Raw genomic sequence first — 20,728 nt, 5'->3', positions numbered from 1 at the left:
AGCTGTGATCGCTTTGCTGACAACGATGATTGCAAGAACCACGTTTTCAAGTGCGGAAAAAGGCTTAGGTATACCTCGAAGCTGCTCACTGGCTCGTGATGTCGGCTCACGTTCTGGCTGTGTTTTCGTGCTGCGTCACCCTGTCTTGTGTTCTTCAGTACGTGAAATGCGACTTCTATGACCTTTTAGTACATGCTGACAACGTCCAGTGTAGTGTTTGAAAGGACCGCGTAGCAATGGCAACAGTAGCCACTGTTCGAGCGACGACATCCGTGCTAGTCGCGCATGAATGGCGTAACCCAAGTTCGTTGCGGTGCTGTGTTGCCAGTGAGAAAGACCGGAGTGCAAGCAACTGTTTTTATGTATCTGTGAACGGATATCCTCGCCCGAAGAAAAACGGTAGGACATAAGTATGCGTACTGAAAATAAAGCTTCTTATTGAGCGATGTGAATCGAATTGTTATCGCGCATATATGTTTTGGTCACGTCGTTGCTTCCTATATTGCATTAACATTACGCTCTATCCGAGACATTGATTTAGACGCATGCCTGCTGGCTCCGAGTTTAGGGATTCACTCGACAGATCAGCGATGTAGCTCCTTTTCGCAACCGAGACAGATTGCTCGGACGCAGAGCAAGTAGTGCGGTGTATAAAATGTATGACGGCGCATTTCGCGGTGTTAATTATGTCGGCTGCTGCGGGTCATGCTCAAACGTAATAATTTCTTGCTACGCTACCACTATATCGCAAAAATTTAATTTTGCTATGCAACACATGCACTTACATTTTTCTTGCTTACTGTAACTAACGCACTACTTTTTGGCCGCGAACGCCGGCAGTGTGCGAAGTCGCTTCAGCACTCACAGAATGGCATGATAATTTTGAAAAATTACGCCATTAACTTTTTCTCTCTCACTATTTTGAATTAACAGTTTTGTGTTGCTTAAGGTATTCTGTTAATTTCAGAGAGAGAGATCTCGTATGAACGAGCATGTGAGTCGTAATTCTGAAAACAGCACAGCTGCTCCCTAGGCGGTTTCGAGGCACACAATATCGTGGCTATATATACTGGCACCGTTGCTCATTGAGTATCGCGTGTACGTGTGATGTCTTTCAAATTTCTGCATTGGGTGTTTCTGAAATGTTTATGTATGTCATGATATATGTGCTTTCATTGACGTGTTCCGTCGAATTCGACGCGGTCTCGTGTGCATATTTCGAAATTTGACCAGCAGCCTCTGCATGTAAACATGTTCGCGCAAACTCACGCGATGGCTCTTTTTATACTCCCATTGCACCTCGAAAGAACTCCGTCAATAGCAAAGCAAAAAATAAAGAAAAGACAGAAAAAAAACTCCCATAATTCCACGCGAAAATTCCGCTCGTACGGAGTAAAAATTCTACTCCGATCATACGGAGCAAAAAAAACTCCGAACCGGGGGGTCGCTATAGGACAAGCAGTATACTCCCACCTCGGAGTTATTTCCGTTTACAGTGGAGATACTTCTTATACAAGATGAAACGTGCCTCTAGTCCGCAATGTTCTCGTGGCCATCCAGACGAATATGTATATTATCGCCTCCTCTAGTGCATTCTTTTCCTTAGCTACTATAGCAGCGTTTTCCCAATCGATGCGGTGACTGCGATTATGGGCGTGTTCGGCAAGGGCGTTCGATACTTTTTTCTTGTTGGAGACGACCCTTTGGTGCTCTTTTAATCTTCTCGTGAATTTGCCGGTTTCACCGATGTAACTGCAGCTGCAGTCTCCGCATGGTATCTTGTAAATGACACCGGGGTAATTCTTGGTTTCAAGCCTATCCTTTACGTTAACAAGCTGGTTTCTCAGCTTGTTGGATGGCATGTGTGCTGTTCTAAGATCGTATCTTGAAAATACGCGGCTGAGAGCTTCGCTGACGCCAGGCACATATGGGACGCCAGCGCGTTTCGTGAACGACTTGCCTTGAGACTGCCTTGGATGGAGGACACGGGCTTCCATTTTGTTTATTTTTATTTATTTATTTATTTATTTAGTACATACTGCAGACCTTTCGGTCCAAGCAGAGGGGCAATAGAACGTATACAAACAAAAGAGAACAAATTAAGAAAAAACAAATACAGATTTATACAAATTTTAGTCACACTGTGTCTGTAAACTGTCGTTCCAGTCTGATACTGTTCTGGGAAAAAAAGAAAATTTAAACGTGTTAGTCCGAGCATAATAGGGTGTTAGTGAGTCCGGATGATGCTGTCTTGTTTGCCGTGTTAGTTCAGGCGTTATATAAGTCGATGGTTTAATTTCAAGCCTGTTGTTGAGAAGAAGGGAAAGGAATTCAAGTCTTAGCAGCTTTCGGCGCGATTCAAGAGTAGGTATGGAGTTTTCTGTCATAATTTTAGAGGGAGAGTCCAGTCTTGCGAATTTATTAAATATAAACCTGACTGCCTTTCTTTGTATTTTTTCAAGACGCACGATATTTGATTTAATAAACTTCTTGGGGTACCCGTTCCTGGATAATTCGTGGATAGTGACCACGAATGCAGAACAATCTGAATATAATCCGTCACCGCATCGATTGGGAAAACGCTGCTATAATAGCTAAGGAAAATAATTCGATGACGCGACTCTTGTTAGAATCTTTATTTATTCAAACTACTGACAACAGTATCAACAGGACTGATGGAAATCTTCCTGCCAACTACACCCGTTCCCTACGTCACATTTTGGCATAAGAACGACTTGCGGCTCTTGCCCGCCTTTACTGTGATCAACGAACCCGTACGGGTCCCGAAATGTCTCTGTTATTTTCACCTTGACTTGGTCAGTGACCGCAATTTCTTCATCAAGAAGTATTTCGAGGACACCAATATTTCGGGGAAATAATAAGTTAATCCTAATACAATCTAAATGAGTTATATAAATGTTGCTCTGGCTTATCAATTGATTTATGTGGTGATCGTAATTTTTACGCAATTTGTAATTGTGTGCAGTGCTTGCAGTGTAACTACATGTGTTGTGTGTTTGGCTATTCAAAATATTTGTCTACATATGCGAATGCGTGCTGAACTCATGCATGGAACTGCGATTCATGTACTTTTAGACTGTATAGTTTTTATTCATCTGGTGTGCTAGTGAGTGCCATATCTTGTGTCTTTATTCTCCCTTTTTACGCATATTTGTTTCTTTTGCTAAGTGACAAGGAGTACCCGGTGCCGTAATAAAGGCGCCAAGCTCTCCTAATATTCATTTCAATAATAATAGAAAGACGCTCAAAACAAATAAAAGATGCGAAAATGAAAGAAGAACATTGGGTTCTGCAGATGACATGACGATTGTTTCTTCTCAGCGAAGGATTGCATTCCTCGATTGGGTCAAAGTAGGAACAAAGGCTGACTGGGAAGCAGCGGTCCGGACGGGTTTCAGCCCGATTTTCTCTTAGTAATGTATTACAAACGCGCGAACCGTACGAGCGAGCCCACGCTGGAATATATACAGTCACGACGGTCGCGAATATCCGCGGCGTCACTGCGAAGTCGAGCGCTAAGTCCATACTATTTCGTCGCCTCTGATATATCAGCCCGACATACTTGTGGAAGGCGAAACGGCGGACGGCCTCCAATACGATTCGCGTGTCATGGAGTTAGGCACGCACTTGGGAACCCCAGGTGGTCGAATTAAAATTACTGCGGAGCCCTCCATTTTGGCGTCTGTCATAGCTCCGGTTTCTCTGGGAGGTTAAATGAAATAGATAGATAGATAGATAGATAGATAGATAGATAGATAGATAGATAGATAGATAGATAGATAGATAGACAGACAGACAGACAGACAGACAGACAGACAGACAGACAGACAGACAGACAGACAGACACAGACAGACAGACAGACAGACAGACAGACAGACAGACAGACAGACAGATAGATAGATAGATAGATAGATAGATAGATAGATAGATAGATAGATAGATAGATAGATAGATAGATAGATAGATCTTCTTAAAGAACTGTCTTTCTCCTATTCATTGTATCATGTGTAGGGAAAATGAAGCCTTGCTGAAGAGGTACGGAAAATACCGCCATAGGGAGCACAATTTCTCGCTGGCACGCAGATAAGTCAACACTCGCGTCTCGAGCCCTCCGTGGTGCACCACGCAGCCTCGCGCTACGAGAGGAATAAATTCATATGTTTTGCGCTTCGGCTTGCTTTGAAAGACAGTGCTTGGGTGCAACGGTATAGTCACCTGAACACGTAGGTCACACAGTGTCCAGCGAGGTATCCTGAAAGCACAAGCTGCTTTGACATTGTTGCTTATTTGCTTTGCAGTACAGCACGCGAATGCTCTAGCCAAGAGTGTGGACGTTTGTACGATTAGCTTTTACCAAATCCTGGGTGGGAGCATACCGCTATCGTTGAAAATAAAAGTGTAAAATCGTTACATTCTTCCGGTGCTGACGTAAGAACGAGAATTTTGGAGGTTAGCAAATGAGTTTGAGAATCAGTTAAAGGCCATGCAAGGAGCGATGGAACAAAAAATGTTAAGCATAACGTTAAGAGACAGGAAGAGATGGTTTGATCGAATGAGAGAGCACATAGACATAGACGATGTTATAGTTGACATTAAGATAAAGAAATGGAGCTGGGCAGGCCATGTATTGTATAAGGTAGATAACCGGTGGACTATTAGAGTTACACAATAGGTGCCAAGGAAAGGGAACCATGGTCTAGGATGGCATACAATTAGGTGGGGTAATAAAATTAGGAAATTTGCCGGCTAGTCAACTAGCGCAACGCAGGGTTAATTGGAGATTGCTGGGAGAGCCTTCGTCCGGGCACTCGACATAAATATAGATTGATGATGATGATGATGATGATGATGATGATGATTTAGCTTAATGCTTTCAACTAGTGTACAGAGAAAACATTATGTATGTAAAGCGCGTGTGAAAAAATCTTGTCCTTGAGCTGCTGGAGCTGCAATTACGGCCAAATGTTTAAACACCCATATAAGAAATCGCTCTCGTCTACTTTTGAAAGCCCTCAGATGAATTAGAAAACAGCACTGTGTGTTGTTCCATACGTTGCTTGTTACCTGGTACAATGTCAGTATATTGAAGAACTGTGTATAAATTTGCAAGAACACTTCCGCGTTTCCATACAGGTACAAGGTAGCAAACGAGTAAACCACGCCAAATTTTGTTTTTAATCACGAGCCCGCTTCTCTGAAAGGAAAGTGAGATTTAATCAGCTGGATGCTTATTGAGATTGGGCACGATGAGAAAGAACTAGCCGAAATTAAGGGTTGCCGACATTCGAAACAACACAAACTTGTTGAACGAGTTAAGCAACGTTCTTCAAGACCCACGTGAATACTATAGCTACTGACGTAGCTATAGTATTAGCCAATGGAAATCGCCTGCCAAAGCTCTCTCACGCATAATAAATCGAGGACAGGGCGTCGAAATTATCAGACCGCAATGACGTAGAGAGTAAACAGTCTAATTATACGTTCTCGCCTAACAATTATATACACAGCGAAGCTGGGACCCCGTCATTAGAGCTTGAGCAATTGGAACAAAAACGATGGCTAGCTGGGTGCGGTGTCAGCAGCAAGGGCATTATTACACGGTTGCGATTCCCCAATGCTGCTGCAACGTTGATTCGATGAGTTCTTCAAATGTGATTTTCTACCCACCTCATAGGCACCTGTTCAACGAGGCTCTGTGTTCGCGTAGTTTTGCTCGCCTAACAAATTTTCTTCCTTAGAAGCATAAGGATGCATTCCGCTTTTTAATTTCCTTTTTCTTTTCTGAGTAAGCTGTGAGGAGCTGGATCGAGAGCCAGCAGAGTAGCATATTTGCTTCTTTTTACTTGTTGCTTGCAGTCGGCACCGGATACAACCTAACTTGAATTCAACGACACGCCGAACCAACGTAATGATCTCTTAAAATCCAATGTCTCATGCAAAAGCAAGCACAAAGCTTGTGATATGACACGCGAACAAACAAAGTGGCAAAGCACACAGATCTCACTCCTATAAAGAAGTCCCAACAGTTGAAGTGTTAGAACAAGATTTAGTGAATGAAACCAGCAAAACCATAAGTTCAGTAAAACAGATATATACCGCAAACGAACTATGACTCAGCATTTAAATAATAACGGGGGCGAATGCAAAGAATGCAATGCGAGCACGACTTTCTTTTCTGAATGAGCAACAAGCGTTCAAGTTGGTGAGGATCTGTGAAGTAGCGAAGAGTGGAAGAACAGCGCGGCGCACGCAGATGAATGTTACTCTCCTTCGCCTACAAATTTCTGCGTTCGTCAAGGAGCCGACGTCATCGGGGCCAATTATCTCTTCACTTACCCGAAGATGCGTAGAAAGCTCCCGGGGAAAAAATATTCTAATACTTTGCGCGAGATTAGTGCGAAGAAATATTAGTGCTACTACCCGGGCTCAAGGAAAGCCCGCTGTTACCTCCCCGCATAGAAAAGCGGTGTTTATATAATCAGGCTGTCCAAGCACATACTGGAGACACGTAAAGGACAAATCGTATACTGATAAATTTTCCAACTTACGTGGCTTCCTCCGAGCACGCCAATTACATTCTGGTCTGCTAACTATGCGCCCTTGTGAAACCTGGCCCTCATGAAGAGCCGCTAGCACACCCAGCAACAAACGAAGCGACTACTCAGTGACTCCAGCGCACGCACATATAGGACAAAAGCAATTGTGGTGGTGAGTCTCTTTCTGCGCAGCGAACGCTAATCGTTTCTTGGCGATCGCACATGAGGCGAAGCCGCGTCTCTTGGCTCACGTTCAATATAGTGTTGGAGTTCCTTCTCTACCTCCGCTCAGGTAATCCGTAAGCCCTTGCACTCAAGAAATTCCAGAGTAGGAGTTAGAACGACTGTGATGCGACCTTCACCGATTGCAGGGAAGGGAGCTGACCAGCTTAATCATGAGTAGCGAGCGCCATATTAACACAGGTTCCCACAAACCGCTTCTCAGTAACTTATTTGCTGCTGACTGCGTGCAAAAAAGAAAAGAAAAGAAAAGAAAGAAAGAATGAAAGAAAGAAAGAAGTACAGTTCTGTTATCCTTACCCAGAGTCGCATGTTTCGCTGTTCTAATGCAAGTAAGTACGTTTAAATCCACCAATAGAAAGCATGAAATCAAGGGTCGCAATAGACGAGGCATGTACTCTCAGGTGGATGACAATCTTTGTTTGAATAAAGCTTCCTCTAGCTTGCGTGTTTCCGTGGAACTCACTTGCCACATAGACAAGGCATGGCGACATCCTCTCACAAAGCAGTCATCATAAAACTGTCCCAGCTCGACCACAGCAGCTGCCCAGCCCTTTTCCTCTAACGCTTTGCAACCGCCCACGCGCGGCCTTGAGCAGGGTACTAACTGCGAGGAAGGTTAGTAAACATCTGGAGTACAGATCGGTTAGTGCAGCTGACGCCCAGACTTATGGGGGATACATACTTACCTCAATGGTGTAGCTCTCATTGGACAGGTACATCGGCAAGTAACGCCGGTTCGAAAAACCGAGCGTAACCAAGTCCGGCATCTTGACAGTTTTATGCCAAAAGCTGTCTCGATCCTCAAGTCTCAGCCCAGCACCGGCCGCACTTCTTGCTCCATAGGACTGGCCACACTTTTCGCCACACCTCCTCCTTCTCCTCCTTCTCCTCCTCCTCCTCCACCACCACCACCACGACCTAAGTCCGTCCCCACAACCGCGGGTAGGACGAAAGGAAAGAAAAAAAAGAAAGACCAGCAAAGCGTCAGGCAACACTCACCCCAAGGTTTTTGATGACGGCCGTGCTAAAGCGCCTCGCGGCCAGGAGCATGGGATTCGAAGAGGTCCCGACCGCGGTGCTGAAACGTCTCGCTGCCTGCAACATGGCTGCTCCTGGGTTTCTGGACCGCCGATGGAGGGTCACTTCCGGTAGCGGAGTTTTGTTTTAAAGAAAAGAAAACTGGGCGACTCGGGGGAGGCGACAGGAGGCTCGAGAGCCGTCGACGGCACGACACCGAAGGATGCCGGAGCACGGCCACACACACACGTCTTGGGAGGCTGGAAGCGCGCGATCAACCGCCTCGGGATGACGCGGTCTTGACTCCACCAGAGCACGGCGGATGTGCTGCGTGCATGCGTACGACTGCGTGCGTGTGTGCGCGCGCGTAAGGCCTGAGTTGAGTTTCGTTCGCATTAGAGTGGCGCCTCTTTCGGTGCTGCGAAAGGCGAGGGCTACAGGAGGCAGGGCGGTCGAAAGAGGGGAAGGGGGCGGGGGCTACATGTCGGCTGTCTTTAGGTGCCGCTCCGTACACAGACACACACACACACAGACACAATTGCGTCCATTCCAAAAGACGCCGTCGTGCGACTGAGAGAGAGAGCAGGAGATTATGACGTCTGTTGGCTTCGTTTCTATGAACGTTCCTTTTTTTTTGTTTTTAATCTGCTCTCGCTCTGTTTCCTTTTTGTGCTGGAGGACTGTAGATAGGGACAGGAGTGCACTTTCAGCCAGGCGTCGATAGCAGGCCAGAGGTATCGATTAACGATAGCGGCTGAACAACGAACGGAATGCGACAGCGCGAAGAGAGACGAAGGGAGCGTGCGGAAGGGATCTGGGAAGGGAGACTACGCACTGGGTCATATTTGTTGCTAGCACTGAAGTGACCACGTGCAGTAGGCAAGCAACATGACTACAGTAGGGAGTTTTAGAAAATAGAGTCCGTAAGCGGTTTTACGTAGCCGAAAACTCGAGCTCATTTGTGCACTTTTTGCGTTCTTTTGTACGCCTCGGCGGTAGCGTCTCTTAACTTTGGTCGCCTATTTCTAAAACTCCCTAATGATGCCGCACACATACAAGTTTCTAAATTATACTCTGCCAAAAGAGAGCGAGAGAGAAGCAGGCGTCGCCACAATGGCATATCACACCTGAAGGCGCGGAAGCACGAAAAGCAGCCATCAAGGGGGACAGCTAAGTTTTGTCACTAGCACTAGCTCGGTCTGACAGAGGTGACCCTGTAGCAAGGTTTATTACAGAGAAGCTTCGTTCTCAACTCCCACACTACTAACAGGACAAGTCGAATCAAACTGGAAAAAGTAACTTTCCTCGAACGCTCAGGCGCTGCGCTGTAATGTAAAGAAACAAAAACTTCCCGGATGACAAGCGCGAGCAGTATAGGAGAGAGAGAGAGATAGAGAGAGAGAGAGAGAGAGATTTGAACATAGAGTTTGTTCGCGTCGAGAAAACCCCGCCATCAGCTCGCCAGGAATAAAAGGAAGACAGAAGCCACTTTTTGTTGACCGCGAAAAACAACAAGAACAGTTCCTTGCTTGTAACCGCAATATAGCTGAATGTGTTACTGAATGTAGTTTAAAGAAAAAAAACGCCATAACAGCACGTGTGCTTTTGATCGAGTCAACGCCAACTGGCTCTTTGAGAAGATCGCCGCTTGTGTCACATCGCGTAGCACGGCCGAATGAATGGTCAAGGAATGAGATGGCCAAATCCACAACACTTTATTAACCACTTCACGAAGGCTTCACTTCACACACATTCCAAGGTGTGCGCGTTGGATCTGCATAATTCTTTTCCCACTGGAATGAAAGGATGACGTCAACGAGTTTCCGCGACATTGCTGCGGCGAATGTGGCACCACATAAGAAGCTCCGCTCTACCCGAAGGCTATCATGGCCCTATCATCAGGCCGGCCGGGTAAAACCGCCACGCTGGCATGGGCGGTTGGCTGCAGCAGCGGTGCTTGGCTGCGCGAGAAAAGCCGTTCGGCGCGTTGCATGAGTGCTTCTTTTTCAGGATCATTTTAAATATTTTATTTTTCCTAGTGCATTTGCGTATGCGGTGTTTGTGTTTTCAAACGTAATAATTACAACACGTATTGCTCTGTCTGGTGACACCTATTTAGCAAACGGTTTCACTTAGCGGAGCATACGCTTTCCTATACAAATTCAATTGCCGCAAAGAAGTATCGATACTGCAGTTCTTAAACTATCATTGAACAATATTCTTATTCAACGAGTCCCTTTCTTAAAAATCTTAGGGGTCATTTCTGATGAGAATTTACACCGGCATGAGCAAGTACAGAATGGGTGCACAAAGGTAGCCTATGGCTGCTATACTCTAATAAAAGCTCGCCAATATTTTCCATAAGCTATACTTCGTGCACTGTACTTTTCATTATGTCACTGTCACGTAAGTTACTGCCTGGATTAATGAAGTGTGACGTAAGCTAGTTATCCAAAACCTGGAGAACGATTCCAAAAGCGAATATTTAGAGTCATAAGGCACGATCAACCTATACGTAACATTTTTCAATCGTAACGCGTTCTTTCAGTTCCGATGTTGCGCGACTACCAGACCGCTGTTCCAATCCATAATACAACCAATAGAAACTCGCCTCTTCTTGTTGATCTTTTTTCCGTTCCTATACGGAATACGCGACATGCTCCAAACGGTAACCTTAACCTGCGCAAATGTCGTAACCTTTATGACCAAAGATTAATAGAATTTAATGGAACTAACATTTGGAAGATGATTCCCCTTGAAATAAAAACTGCACGTAATGTTGGCCTAGCATGTAACTCATTTTTTCTGTGTATGCAGGACCTTTGAACTTGCATGTCATGGTTTGAGATTATGCTAATTATAGGTATGTGTGTATTATCGGTGTACTTGTGTATATATATATATGTATATATATATATATATATATATATATATATATATATATATATATATATATATATATATATATATATATATATATATATATATATATATATATATATATATGTATATATGATGTAGTTGTTTTATAGCTTCTAGCGTGCTTTCTCCCCTCTAGCTGATCTATGCATATTCTGTTGTATATTGCATTGGACCGCCCACTAGCCACTTTTGGCTATCGGTCGAAATAATCCTTGTATATATATATATATATATATATATATATATATATATATATATATATATATATATATATATATATATATATATATATATATATATATATATATATATCCACGGTTATGTATCCACGGTGTGTATCCACCACGGTTATGAACAGCGACTAACGCTCTACCGTCCTGAAACCGTACTAGGCTAGGAGTAAGGCTAAGCCCACCAGAAATGCAGTAACCGCTCGGTGCAAGGAACACATCACCATTAATAATAGTGTCGGAAGTCAGCGTCAGAATATGCTCAGTACCCGCGGGAATGAAACAGTCGGTAGACGTGACAAAACGCAGGCTATGAGCAGTGACAGCGGACGAAGATTCAGTGTCCGTCATATGAATTGTTCGCTGACGGCAAGAGAGGAAAGCTGAGGCGGAGGACAGGAAGTCCCATCCCAAAATCATCGCGTAAGTGCACGAAGATAGCACGAGGAACTGAATGTGGTGGAGGATGCCATCAATGAAAACGCGCGCAGTGCAAACACTGGAGGGCTGAACAAGAACTGTATTAGCACAACGAAGGGGAGGGCCATAATACGGTGTCTTCACTTTTCGCAATCGAGAACACAAGACGAGGTTTAGGCAGCCAGTCTCTTCTTTATTCTCCCGAGTGAGAGCCCCACCACCAGGGTCCAAAACGGTGATGATGAGTATGTACAGGTGAGAATATGAAGCGTATGAATAATGCTCACAATATATATATACTTTGTAATGGTTCCTGAAAAATAAAATTCCATTGATTGATTGATTGATTGATTGATTGATTGATTGATTGATTGATTGATTGATTGATTGATTGATTGATTGATTGATTGATTGATTGATTGATTGATTGATTGAAGTGTCGTGTGGTTGCTTAGTGTTATGCTGTTATGCAAACCACGCGGATCGCTGGATAGCTACGTTATATTTAGCGGAAAACAGTACAACGTTTTCGTTTTTCTTTCGTTTTTTTCTAGAATTCGCACCAATGCTTAAACATACTTATTTCTGGTACAGACTATCATGCGTTGGAGAAATAAATGTTGCACATCAGAGTAATGTTACAACTGGCGTGTTGACTTGTTAATCACTTCTCATGCAGCATTCAAGAACAAGGACACGCAGACACGAACATATCACAGCGATGTGTCTTTTTTTTCTTGCGCGTGTCCGTGTGATCGAGCACTGCATACATAAGCGATTTATCAACAACTAGTCCCGGCGATGGCTGCGATTAAAAAAAGCGAGTGCAGCAGAACTATGAACTCGTGCTGAACTGAGTCCTGCACGTCGTCAAATCAATGAGCGCACTGACAGCTGAAACGGACACCACATCTGAAGCTGCGCTTCGCATGGTTCGGCTGCAAATAAATATTCAGCTTCCGAAAGCTATTTTTGCCGCTGTAAACAGCACGCATAGGTCGCTATTAGCCTCGAGTCACCTGACTTCCCATTGATTACTCTCGAAGCATGTTAGAATCACAGTAATTCGCAATGGTACCACTGCTGCTGCAAGCCACTGCATGAAAAGCATGACGGTCCACACATAACACTGCGATGAGCTAGCAAAGCCATGCGGCGACCACACTGTACTGACTTAGAGGGCATGTTCCTCCTCTCCACGAGAAAGCTTGGCCTAAAAAATTGATATCTGCCGTTTCTCGTATTATATTGTTGCGGATGCAGAAATCAGAATTGGCGCAAGCGATTGCGTTGTATGTACGAGCGAGTAACCTTGAGAGTCAAGTGCGCCGGTATATCGGCGCATACACCAGCTGCAGGAGCGATGATTGCCGCTTCCTAGAGTAGACGGCGCGAGCGGTATGCGCAAATGGGAGCGGCTGTCCGTGATGAAGTCCCACGCAGCGCCGTCTACGGTGACGTGCGGCAGCGCGTAATGTCTCGCGGTCGGTTCGCTAGGGTAAGCGCATCAACGCATCATATAACAGCACGCGAAGCAGTTTCGAAACGCGCCGCTTGCATGGGCCTCTCGCCAAGGTAGTTGAAACGACGGCTAAATTACGTCGTATACCACTCAAGCGATCTGATGTCACCGGATATGTAGGCGAGACTTGTCAGAGGTCAAAATCAAGGTGATCGCAGTCAAGGCGACGCTGTTCTTTTCGCTTTCTAACAGCAATACCACAATTATTTCCTGCGGCATCATAGCGATGCAGATGCATCTGTTGGACATGTAATTGAGACTCGCTGAAGCGGGAAAGGGTGCAAGGTGCACTTAGCCTCCTGTGTATTGACACTGCTCGCCCGGCAACTATAAAATGCATGGGAGTGAGTGGTACTCTGCTGCGGCACCATGTTCCAAAATGTTTAACCCTGTTAACCCTTAACCCTTCTTAGGGTATGCACCACTTTCGCCATGCGCAGCCCGCGCTGTCTTAGGAGGTCACTCATTGAAAAGACGAAAGGAACAACGAAGAAACGAAATTGCTAGCTGATATGACTGTAGCTCTCAAGCTACAGGTATAAGGATCAAAGGACAGGGACAGAGGATAACAAAACTAAGCAAATGGGAAAGGACATTTGCATAATACATATGTAATATGCAAAATTAATAAAGCCGTTTGCATTCTAGATAAAAGGGTCGTGACTAGGTCGCTCATCCGCTCAAACTTTATATGCGCTGAAGGAAAGTTGTCGTGGCCCTAACCGTGCTCCAGCAAACTGTGACCAACTATGCTGGGAAAGCGGCGCCCTCTGAATGATCCCCGGTTTTTGTGTCAACGAGCAGGCATTGAAAAAAATGTATATGTAACGTAATTATCTGGTTCCGCCAGGTTGTCCGTCATTTTTACAAGGTGCGACATCGCGTGGAAACTAGTACAGCGGAGAACGTAGCATGAAGTTTACTCAGGCAATCTTCTATAAGGCGCCGAAATGGAGTGAGAGGTATTGAAGTTGTGCGGAACTGTTCTTTGGCATAGCGGGAAGATATCGCCAGAATTCTTGTCGCCCTGCAAGCGGCTACGACTGCTTGTAAGTGATGCCGCTGGACTTCTGGAAAAGCGCTTACGCTGCAAAATAGCCAGAAACTGAAGGAAGAACTGTCATTCTCGATGCATTCGCATTCTGCCATAGTGTTACCCGCAGACTGCAACAGACCAGAAACAGTAGCAGTCGTGTGTTTAGTGAACACGGAAGGCGTACTCAGAGCATACGCGCCTTCGTGCATTACGAACGGCCGTAAATTGGGCAAGAGATTACGCGATTTCATGCAGTGTCGGAAAAAATTGAGATTACCGATTAGCCGAGGCATCAAGACACTGTGTAGACAAGGTGCAAACGCTCTAGGAATTATAAAAGGTGTTGTACACTATAGCGGTCACGTTAACGCTTGTTCGGCGTTTTTTATTGTGCTTTCGCTTCTTATTTTAATCTTTCCATTCCTTTTCTCTTTCCCCAGTGGTGGGTAGCCAACCGAGCTCAGTCCTGGTTAACCTCCCTACCTTTCATTTATCATTTGCTCTCTCTCTCTCTCTCTCTCTCTCTCTCTCTCTCTATATATATATATATATATATATATATATATATATATATATATATATATATATATATATATATATATATATATATATATATATATATATATATATATATTGTGTCGTTCTCATAGACAGGGGAATTATAAAGCATTTGTCTCACGCCTTCCTAATTTCGACAGAATTTAAGTGGTGCTTCCGGACGATACTATCACGTAAAAAAGCATACACAACACCTCGACAGGGACAATTACCTACAACGTCAAATCTGTTTAGACCAGTGAACCATTCTTGCAAGGATCTGCTTGCGTTCATTTGGTGAGAATGAGTTAGATATGCTAGTATAGAAAGTGAAAGAAAGTGATTTCTTCTTAATTTCGCGCTCGAGCCATATAGCTAGTACATTCATTTCCTTTATGAATTTATTAGTATTACTTTATCATCACTATTTCTCTTTTATTACAACTTTTTTGCAGGGCCCCGTCCTCTACAATATCATGCGACTAGCTGTGTATCATTCGCGAGCATATCGCAGGCACGGAGCGCCCGCGAAGGACTACATGCAGTTACGTTGAATCGTCCAGTATTTCGCGTTCTAGTGCAATATTAGATTGATGCTGAATATGGGCGGTTAAAGTTGTCCAAAACGACCGTTTCTGAAGCCGTCAGCCTGCACATAATCCATGTGGCTTTACAGACAAACGAAAGGTTTACAAACAGAAAATACCCGGCCCCCTCCTTCCCCTAATAACAATGTGTAAAATTTTCTTGCGCCCTCCTTCCGTCCACTATATGCGTGCTTCGCGGCTTCTATAGCCTATACGTATATCCAATGACTGTCGCTCACACCGATAACAAATCGCCGCGCTGAACGCATCGGAGTCCTGCCTAGAGCGGACATCAACAACGCATGGCCGAAGCAAAACAAACCGGCGGCACCACGTGAGCAACCCTGTATAAGGCTCGCGCGGGCCAACACGCACGCACGTACACGCGCGTGGATGCAGGAAATTGCTGGCGCCTTTCCCAGCGGCTCGGCTCTCGTCCACTTTAATTCGGGAGGCGGAGAGGCTGCGTCGGCCTTGCGGCTTCGTTCGTTGAGGCCATACGCGCAGCCGCGGCGATACAAGAGAGCCAAAGGCGGGGGAAGGATGTGCGTCGGAACAAAGCCTTCCCGTATCTCTGCATCGGGCAATTGCGTCCGATGTATCAGTTCCTAAACAACGGAACACACAGACTCTAAAAACGAATGGCGCCCTCTCATCTTCCTTTGGTGAAGTTAACGTTCTTGCCCCGCGCTTAACTCCTTTTGCGAGTATTTTCGAATTTGCAGAGTCCCGAGAACTCTTTCCCACGGAAGAGTCATTTTACGCTCTACATCTTTCGCGGTGCTGAAATAGTACAATCTGAGCTACGAAGCGCCTGTCGTTATACACTTACGCCAGTCAGGACTCACAGACTGATTTTTGGGCTTAATTTTCTTGTTTATTCCTAGTTTCTTTATCACTGTTTCTTTTTACTTGGATAATGTTCTTGTCCTATTCAACTCAATTCAGACGTCTCTTATGAATTAGAAAGCAGTGCATATAGCAAGGCTGACGTATTCAACTTTCAATAAACTCTTTCTCTCTGTCACTGTATAGATCGTACATACTACCTTTAGGGCGTATTTTTGCTGCAGATCAACAACCACCATCAATTCTTTCCTTAGCGCTGCAGGTCGGCTACTTTTCTGCCGGGAGCACTACGGGATGCTGAGACATACACGATGGTCCTGACAGGAAATTGCAGGGCGCGCATTGTCAAAAATATATTTCAAAGACGGGAAATGCAGTGGGAGTACCATTGTTCTGAGGCAAAATTGCAACCCCAAGGCATGTGTGTTTTCTAAAGGTGCAGTAGTTGAAGCAATCACTTCCTAAAAAGGAGTTGCGAGTGGTTCCTTTATGCTTACGGTAACGCGACAAAAACAAGAGAGGCACATTGCCGCTCACCGTCCTTCTGTTGCGTGCTTAGGCTGGTTTCAAGTAATGTCTACCTGCCTCATAGGCCAGCGATACTCCTTAGGCTGTCTTCCAACACTCGGTGTAAACAAATAAATCTAAGCGGACAGCGGCCATCTTAAGCCCCGTTCTAATTCTGACGAGGCCAGCAAAATAGACAGCTTCGCGAGGACCGCATCCAAGTCAAGAGCGATGGAAGGTGCTATTCTGCTGCCTAAACAAGTCGGCGGCTGAGCAGAATGCCGAAAAAAATGCTAAGAATGAACTCAACGCGAAGGTCGCCAACGCACAAGAAAACGCAGTGATGCCTTCCTATGCACTTGATGCAAGCTACGTTGCGTTTCTCACAATCATGCACGAAAATTTCAATATAGCGATAATAAGTGTATCGGCCCATATTTGACGCGTGGTTGTCACGCGACACGAGGCGGCGTTGAACCGCAAAATACGTATTCCAAACGCTTTGTGATACGCGAACTCGAACCTCTAAATGTACACTGTCTTCGATGCTGGCCAGAATTGGAGAACACTCTCAAGTTCGTCCCTCGCCTTCGACTGAAACAGGTGTCGCCACCTTCAGAGACGGACGCCAAACACATTGTGTAGAGCGATCGCACAGATAACGGCACTCAAGGTCGGCCGTCCGCGTGCGTCGTTGTGCTGACATATAATTACTAAAACTCCTTTATCCACGCGCCAAGCCCAATTTCGCGAAGTAGCGCCAACCTCTGATGTGCGCCGTCGATCCCCGATCTATAGCTCACATCAGTTCCGTTTCCAAAGTTTCCGCTTTCTGCAGTTCAGCTTTCGGGATTTCCGCTTTGTGCAGTTCCTTCTTCACGGTTGTTGCACACCTTTGAACAGTATGGTTGTAAACGATAGATGACGTCGCTACCGCTGGGAGCCTGCCACTAAGACGAAGTAAGTTCCGCTTGACGCCGGAAGCTAAGGAGTTACGTGCGAGAGAGAGAGAGAGAGAGAGAGAGAGGGAGGGAGGGAGGGAGGGAGGGAGAGGAGCACGGAGAAGGGCAATTATGCGCGACTCAACCTGGTGCTTAACCTGGCGGACTCTAAGGGGGTGGGCGGTGACCGTGAGTGCTTTTCACGACACGTCGCAATTCTCTTTTCTCCTTGCGAACGCATGGCTGTTAAAGAGACACTAAAGAGAAACACTGAGTCAGTTTAGATTGACTAAGTATTAGTGAAAAAGTCTATTTCCTTCAGTTTCTCAGTAGGAAGTTGATTATTGAGAAAAGAAATATTCATACTTTAATTTCAAAGTTCGCCGCCGAAACCACAGCGCCGGGAGTCGGCCATCGAAAAATTTTGTTTATGGTTATTAATTAAAGTCACCGTCTTTACTAGCGAGTTTACCCCCACTTTTTCGTGCCGGGCGTGTTTCAATCCTCTTTCCTGGGCCGAACCCGGAGTATAGTGCACAGCCACGCCATAAAGTTTACATCATTTTCAGGTTTCAGTTCTTGTTTCGCACTTTAAATAGTTAAGTCTGAGAAGATTTAACATAAAAGGGATGTGCTGTCGGTCTTTCGTGTTACAAAACTTGTTTGTGGACTGTGATTCTCAAAATCCCGGGGAATAACATTGTCAAGAATGTAAGACAAGGCATGAGCAACTTCGGCGATAGAATCGTGCAGCAATATAACACGCATATACCGCACGTCATATAGCAAGGCGTGGCGTATACATATACCTAAATATATAAGGACATTTTCGCTCACGGACAACTCCGCAGACGCCGACGCCGGACCTTCCGCAACACGGGGCCCTTAAAGTGCTTTAAAACTGACTCCTTGATTTTCCTGACTCAATTACTGCGAAGAACAGTTATAATCTTCCAACTGTTCAATATTCCTGAGACCTCCAACGTGATTTCGATCAAATGGATTTGTTTATTGAGCACGTACTATCTTAATATATGGCGGCCGCGACTATGAATTGAACCCGCGACTTCAACTTCAGCAGCAGAGCCCACCGGGCCCAGCATAGTACGACCGATGCATTTGCTACATTGAAAAGGTAGTTGTTCGCGCAAACGCTGGGCTTGAAAACTTGTTCATTGGTTCAATCCGAGCTACACACGCTCACATAATGACATCGCTATGCACCTTAACTAAGGTCTGGCAAACGAACTAATTACCAAATATCGCCAATACAATAGCTCGTAACAGCTGCTCTCAGTAGCATTGCGAACAACAGCACAAGGGCGCTCATGCGTGGGATCAACAGGTGGTCATGACATTTCCGTTGTCCCATTTTCTATATACGCGTATATCTTACCAGTCTAGGTATAGACAGTATTGGTAAAGAAGCACGCTACCCTTGAACGCTCGGCACTTAACCAGCTGCGTGGCTGCGCCGTCAACATGCGCGTGTTCGCGAGAAACTACGCGTCAATGGCCCTGACCCGGTGAAGGTTTCCCCGGCGAAACCGAACAACTCCGCGCCGCCAGCCCCAAGGCAATCCGGCGTGCCTAGTTTTCCACGCGCATGATGATTTCCACCGTGGAACAAGCGTAAACTGATGCGCATCTCCGTGAAGTTCCATATCGTGCCCGTGACACACTATATGCTCACGGTATGCGATGTCTGGTGGACGTGGCCTCAGCTTCCTTTATATACGCGCATGTATGAAAGAAGATCCGCTGCCTGGCAGCGTTTCTCAGTCCTCGCTTGCGCATGGATTTTTGTTCATGGTGGAAGCATTTGACTTGACCAGGCTCTTGAACACGAGCCGGATTTCGTGTAAAAAGTCGCGCTAACCCTTTGTTACACAGTGGTAGAATTTGTTGCAGTTACAGCGCGAATGCTACAATCGTATCGCAGGCCGTATATACCCTAAGTTGAAGTTTATTTACCATCTTGGGAATGTATGAGACGGCATGACTGTCGCGGCGCTGGAGCTGAACTCAAGATATCGAACTGGGTTCGCAGCACCAAACGCACAACGTGCAACAGTCGAACAAAATGCAAATGACTCGAAAATAATTAGACATATTATTCTAAGACTAACTACAACCGGAAAAATTTTCGGCAATGTCAACAAGATATAAACCCACATGAAAGAAAAAAATTAAGAGAAAAGCGACAATTGTGCAGTACATGAAATTGCGTACTTTGGCGAAGCGACCAATCTAAAAAAAAACGAAAAAAAGAAAGAAAGAAGGAAAAAACAAAACTAAGGGCAGCTGTTTGTTTAGAAGAGCAGTTTCGCCTTTTTATCTTTTTCCTGAAACTGTAAAGAGATCCTTATTGTTTTGTGATGCCAAATAATTCAGGCTCGTCATTCAGCAAATTATGAAACTTCGTGCAACAGTTCTTTCTGCTTTTTGAAGATGGATCATTTCCGTCATATTCTATAAAAGCCGAGAAACAAAAGACCCTACGTATATAAACCCACTGACGCAAGTGCACTGGTGAAATGGTTCTCTTTTTTTTTCTAGTTTCCCCCTATACGATGGTGGCTATGCGTGCGCCGTTTCCTTAATTGAGCTGCGAGACAGTTTAAAGCTGCGCCGTTACAAATCAGCGCACCTCATGTATAATTCTCCACGCAGTTCTTGCCTGCAAAACAGGTTTACATTGCTGCAATACGGGTTAACGCGTTCGCGCAGGAAGAGATATCCGGTACCTTCAGAAAGAGTCCGTGGAATGCGCGATTGCTGCACATTAAAGAGCATTGCTAAAGAATGCGTTTTTTTAATGCTTGCAGTAGGCTCGGCAAAACGTGCACTCAACAGGGATTAGGGAGCTTTAGAAATAGCGTCTTCAAACAGCTTTTCGTAGCCAAGAAGCCGCAATCTTTCGTACGGCCTTTTGCGTTCTTTTGTATGCTCTCTGGGCGAGTCTTTTGTACGCCTGGCCGATGGCGTCTCCTGAATTTAGGTTCCCTGTTTCTAAAGCTCCCCATTATCGTCCGCGTCTCTGGGGAAGAAGCACGACAAGCACAGCACTCAGAGCAGGAGCAGAATTTCTCTCCCGTGGTTCCTCGATTAGAGAACGCTTGTCAAACTCAAGCGGGTAATTTAAATGAAAAGGAAAAAAAAACATGCCGCAAAAGAAAGAGGATAGAAACACATTGGAAAAGACGAGCTAGGGTTGTGCTCAACGTTGCACCAGACTTTCTTTTTGTTCTACCTTTTTCGTTATCACACTAGTAGTAGTAGTATAATACTTTCATTCAGCCAAAATTACAGGCTATAAGCCACCCATAGCTCAAGGAAAAGACTGAACAAATCTTTGC

At 45.1% G+C, this 20,728-nt stretch overlaps 1 protein-coding gene across 4 annotated transcripts in view; it reads right to left on the bottom strand.

The window, feature by feature from the left end:
* LOC142579067 (sodium-dependent dopamine transporter-like) overlaps positions 1–20,728 on the bottom strand; it is a 140,474-nt gene that overhangs the window by 97,440 nt on the left and 22,306 nt on the right. Inside the window, exon 2 of one of the 4 annotated variants that reach the window (XM_075688898.1) lies at positions 7,488–7,719. The exons of 1 other annotated variant lie outside the window; for it this stretch is intronic. In XM_075688898.1, the coding sequence (XP_075545013.1) occupies positions 7,488–7,568 (81 nt within the window). In that variant the 5' untranslated portion in view covers positions 7,569–7,719. Of the gene's footprint in view, positions 1–6,570; positions 6,698–7,487; positions 7,720–7,800; positions 8,272–20,728 lie in introns of those variants that run through there. 2 more of the 4 variants (XM_075688897.1, XM_075688901.1) reach the window with 2 other exon arrangements.

This window comes from Dermacentor variabilis, chromosome 4 (assembly GCF_050947875.1).
Source record: "Dermacentor variabilis isolate Ectoservices chromosome 4, ASM5094787v1, whole genome shotgun sequence".
NCBI classification, from domain to species: domain Eukaryota; kingdom Metazoa; phylum Arthropoda; class Arachnida; order Ixodida; family Ixodidae; genus Dermacentor; species Dermacentor variabilis.
The sequence above is the reverse complement of the archived record's forward strand: the minus strand, read 5'-3'. Positions and strand labels throughout refer to the sequence as shown.